The 4,071-nt window shown below is 37.1% G+C and overlaps 1 protein-coding gene across 1 annotated transcript in view; it reads left to right on the top strand.

The window, feature by feature from the left end:
- Positions 1 to 4,071, top strand: part of gabrb1 (gamma-aminobutyric acid type A receptor subunit beta1) — a 47,603-nt gene that overhangs the window by 37,990 nt on the left and 5,542 nt on the right. The window contains exon 8 of the mRNA XM_014011886.1: positions 2,345 to 2,598. Coding sequence (XP_013867340.1) covers positions 2,345 to 2,598 — 254 coding nt within the window. The remainder of the gene's footprint in view (positions 1 to 2,344; positions 2,599 to 4,071) is intronic.

Genomic DNA, 4,071 nt, shown 5'->3' with positions numbered 1-4,071 from the left:
ACAAAAAATGCAGAAATGACTATATCGTATTAAAATAATTAATTTATGTTAAATTTAGGATGCACTAGTCCAGCTGTTTCAGTTTATATACATATATCAAGGCTGCACAAAGCTTTTCCCCAAAATGAAAATCTATCTGAGGGCTGCGGCCAAATGTAATAATATAACTCATGAAATACAAATATTTCTTAAGTACAGTCCTTTTATTTTAATGATTATGTCCTGTTGGAGTGTGTCATGGTTTTTTTTGTGTACAAACTAATACAGTATCAGAGTTTTATATATTTATACTGTACTTCTCATTCAACCACAGTTAAATTCACTCTATCTAGGAGGCACAGTTTATATGGAAAGTATTTAATTTTTACAATAACAAGCTGGAATGAAAACAAGCAAAAATGCAATAAAAGCAATGACTTTCTACTTCTTGCCTTTTTTAAAGAATGTAAGGAGTAGAAGTTAAAAGTAGACTGAAAAACAATTACTCAAGTAAAGTACAGATACCCAAAAATTCTACTTAAGTACTTTAACAAAGTATTTGTACTTAGTTGTTTTACAACCCTGGTAAAAATGATGTTGAACTCAAAGAGGACTCTGGAGACCACACCAACACTGCAGGGGGAACATCAGTCTCCATCTCTCAGGAAGAGAACCGAGCCTTGTCTGACTGGAAGCTCTGAGTTACTGAGGTGATGTCAGGTCCAAGGCCCATCAATTTTAGTTTTTAAATCAGCCATTAGTCTTCCATTAAGGGCTGTGTGTGTGAACCAGAGGTGAGTCGGGGCAGAGCAGAGCCTCTTCATTACATCCACTAAAGATTTTACAGGAATCTGCTCCTCACACGGCAGCACACACCATCTGTGTGAACATCAAAGGCTAAACTCTCCTTTTAGCATTTTAGTTCTGGGCTATTAGATACAAATGGTTCTGCATGGTGTCAACATTTACTAAGGCGTTTAAAAATATGCACTTAAACTAGAAAAAAATGTATTTTTTGTTAAAATGTAGTGTGAAATTTACTGAAGAAACTGAAACTCAGCTGAGTGCTATGCGCAAAATGCTGGGTAACATTTGGGACAAATGCATTTTTATCTGCATTTTGTAGTAGATGCATTTAATTTTATCTGCAAAATCCACTTTTTTAGCTGTTAAATACATTTTGATACGTGCTGGGAGTCTTTAGGAGGCAGAAAAGTTTAACTTAGTCTCTCCTGGTGCTGCAAAAATATCGTAATATTCTGTTTGGGTCAGATTTTTCAGCCTGTTCAGTTTTCTATATTTACTATGACGTTTTCTGAACTATTATGTCAAATTATCTGCAACAAAATTACCATATAAGGTCTGGACTTACAAACTACAATTACCTTGTCTTCATTCGTTCCAGGTCAGACTCTGGTTCTTGGTCAGACTCTGGCTCCAACATGTAAAGGCTGGATGGACAAGTCTTCTTTATTCACATCTTTCAGTTGTAAATGAAACATCTCTGCAACACTAGAAAACATAACCCCCGCTCTCACGAGCCGGAGTGGACCGGTCTGGAAGCTGGAGGGGGCGGGGCTTGAAGTGCCCTAAAGGAGTATTAAAACCAGCTGCTTTGACACCAGAAAAGTTGTGAAAGAGGAGCTGGTAAAGTTAGAATAAAGAGGAATTCAMACCAGAGTGTTGTAGCTCCACTTTATAAACTGAATGATTTAAATGTGAAAAAGGATTTAAAAGCATCATATGTCTAATTTAAAGTGATTTATTGATGCATGTGTGCATTCCTTGCTTGTAATAAATAATGGAGCACATTGAATTATCAAAATGTAGCAATAAATGAGGCTCTAGAACAGTGGTTCCCAAACTTTTTATCTTCTGACCCACAAAATATTCATTGCAAAAACTTGTGACCCCAAATATTACTGGTCTGAGTACACAAATGTTAATAACCATAAAAACAAAGGCTACACAAATACTTATTTATACTTATTTTGTGTTTTTGTAATAATTTTAGGGAAAATATTACATCACCAATCATTTTATTACCCTTTAAATTGATTTCTGAAGTGACGTGGTTCCCAAACTGTTCAGCTTTTGACCCACAAAATAACAGTAGCAGAGACCTGAGCCCACAACTATTTTTGGATGATAAACATTTGTATCAGGTCAACTAAACATGGGCATAGTAACAATATTTATTATTCACATTTATACATTTTAGGCAACTAAGGCAAAAATGTAATTAATTCAGAAAATCTTTTCAGGACTCCACCTTGATGTTTCGGGACCCCACTTTGGGTCACAACCCCAACTTTGGGAAACACTGATCTAGAAGATCTCATTAATTTTCTGCTCATGTCTGCAGGTATAACCACTGTGCTGACCATGACCACCATCAACACCCACCTGAGAGAGACCCTACCCAAGATCCCCTACGTCAAGGCCATCGACATTTACCTGATGGGTTGCTTTGTCTTTGTGTTCCTGGCCCTGCTGGAGTACGCCTTCGTCAACTACATCTTCTTCGGCCGTGGTCCTCACATGCAGAAGAAGGCGGCAGAGAAGGCGGCCAAGTCCAACAATGAGAACAGGAGCAGGCTGGAGTCCAACAAGGTGCAGGTGGGTACAGGTCTGAGGGGAGCTTTAAAGCTGTTCTGGTAGCTTTGCACACCGCTGCTAATAAATACAACATGCTAACTGATGTGCAGACTTCAGCTAGTCATCATGCTGCTTTCTGTAAAAACTGTGGATTCGTAATGCTCATTAAACACACAGAAAATAGTAAAAAAAAAAAAAGGAAATGCAGTTTCTGGATTTTAAGCTTGTGCGAATAAAACCTGCAAAAACAAAATAAATAAATACAAAACCTTGCGAAAGTATTCGGCCCCCTTGAACTTTTCAACCTTTTGCCACATTTCAGGTTTCAAACATAAAGATATAAAATTTAAATTTTTTTGTGAAGAAACAACAAGAGCGACACAATTGTGAAGCGGAACAAAATTTATTGGATATTTAAAAAAATTATTTAAAATGGATGTATAAATATAAATAAAATATATTTTAAAATGGTTATTTTAAACTTTTTAACAAATAAAAATCTGAAAAGTGGGGCGTGCAAAATTATTCAGCCCCCTTGCGTTAATACTTTGTAGCGCCAACTTTTGCTGCGATTACAGCTGCAGGTGGCTTGGGCCACAGGTTCATGCAGGGTCTTAAAAAAAGTCTAAAATTTGAAAATCAAAGTTTTAGGTCTAAAAAGTCTTAAAAACACCCAGATTTTCATCCAAAGTCTTAAATTTTATTTTGTCAAGTCTTATTTTTTTTTACTTTCAATCATTCCTGAGAAGCATTGGCTGCTTTAAAGTAAAGCACAGTAATCAGAGGTTGATGTGATCTGTCTTCATTAGTCCTTAGTTTGCTACCAGTCTTTGCATACGTTAAACTACAAATCGTGATAACTGCAGGCAAAAATGGCACACTTCCATGTTTTCGACCTCTTTGCTGCTACAACCCCCCATATACGACGGTTTGTTCACCTGCCCAAAAACCAAAGGAYTTCAGTCATGTCCACTGCTTGTCGTTTAAACATGGTAACGTATGTTTTCAGTGATGCTTGGCTTGATATCAGTGATTTTTGCATTTGGTTGGAAGTGGCCCACAGCAGTTGATATGAAGGTCTCATAGATATGATTGTTTCATTAAAATAATTTAGTGTTCTTGTATTAAAATTGAATATTCTTTCATAGCTAGGTCGATAGCAATAAAAGGTTTCTATGTTAAAAGTTTCAGGACAATTTGAACGTTTTTGTTAGTGCGTCAGCTTGGTATTAAATGTCATTCCTAAAGGGCTCGACACACGGGGAGCGACAAACTACAGCGATTAACGGCTGTCATCGCAGCCAGGGTGAAACCCGACACACGGGACGTGATAGCGATCGCAGCGTTGTGAATTGCGCTCTCAGATCACTTGTCTTCACAAAATTTGATTGGTTCTTGACTCTGAAGGCGGGTGTGCGTTACGGACGTGTAAACTAAACAAATCTTGCGATGCTAATGATATTGAAAAACAAACACTCATCAAGATACAGTTTT

This window comes from Austrofundulus limnaeus, unplaced genomic scaffold, assembly GCF_001266775.1.
Source record: "Austrofundulus limnaeus strain Quisiro unplaced genomic scaffold, Austrofundulus_limnaeus-1.0 Scaffold85, whole genome shotgun sequence".
Taxonomy (NCBI): Eukaryota; Metazoa; Chordata; class Actinopteri; order Cyprinodontiformes; family Rivulidae; genus Austrofundulus; species Austrofundulus limnaeus.
The sequence above is the reverse complement of the archived record's forward strand: the minus strand, read 5'-3'. Positions and strand labels throughout refer to the sequence as shown.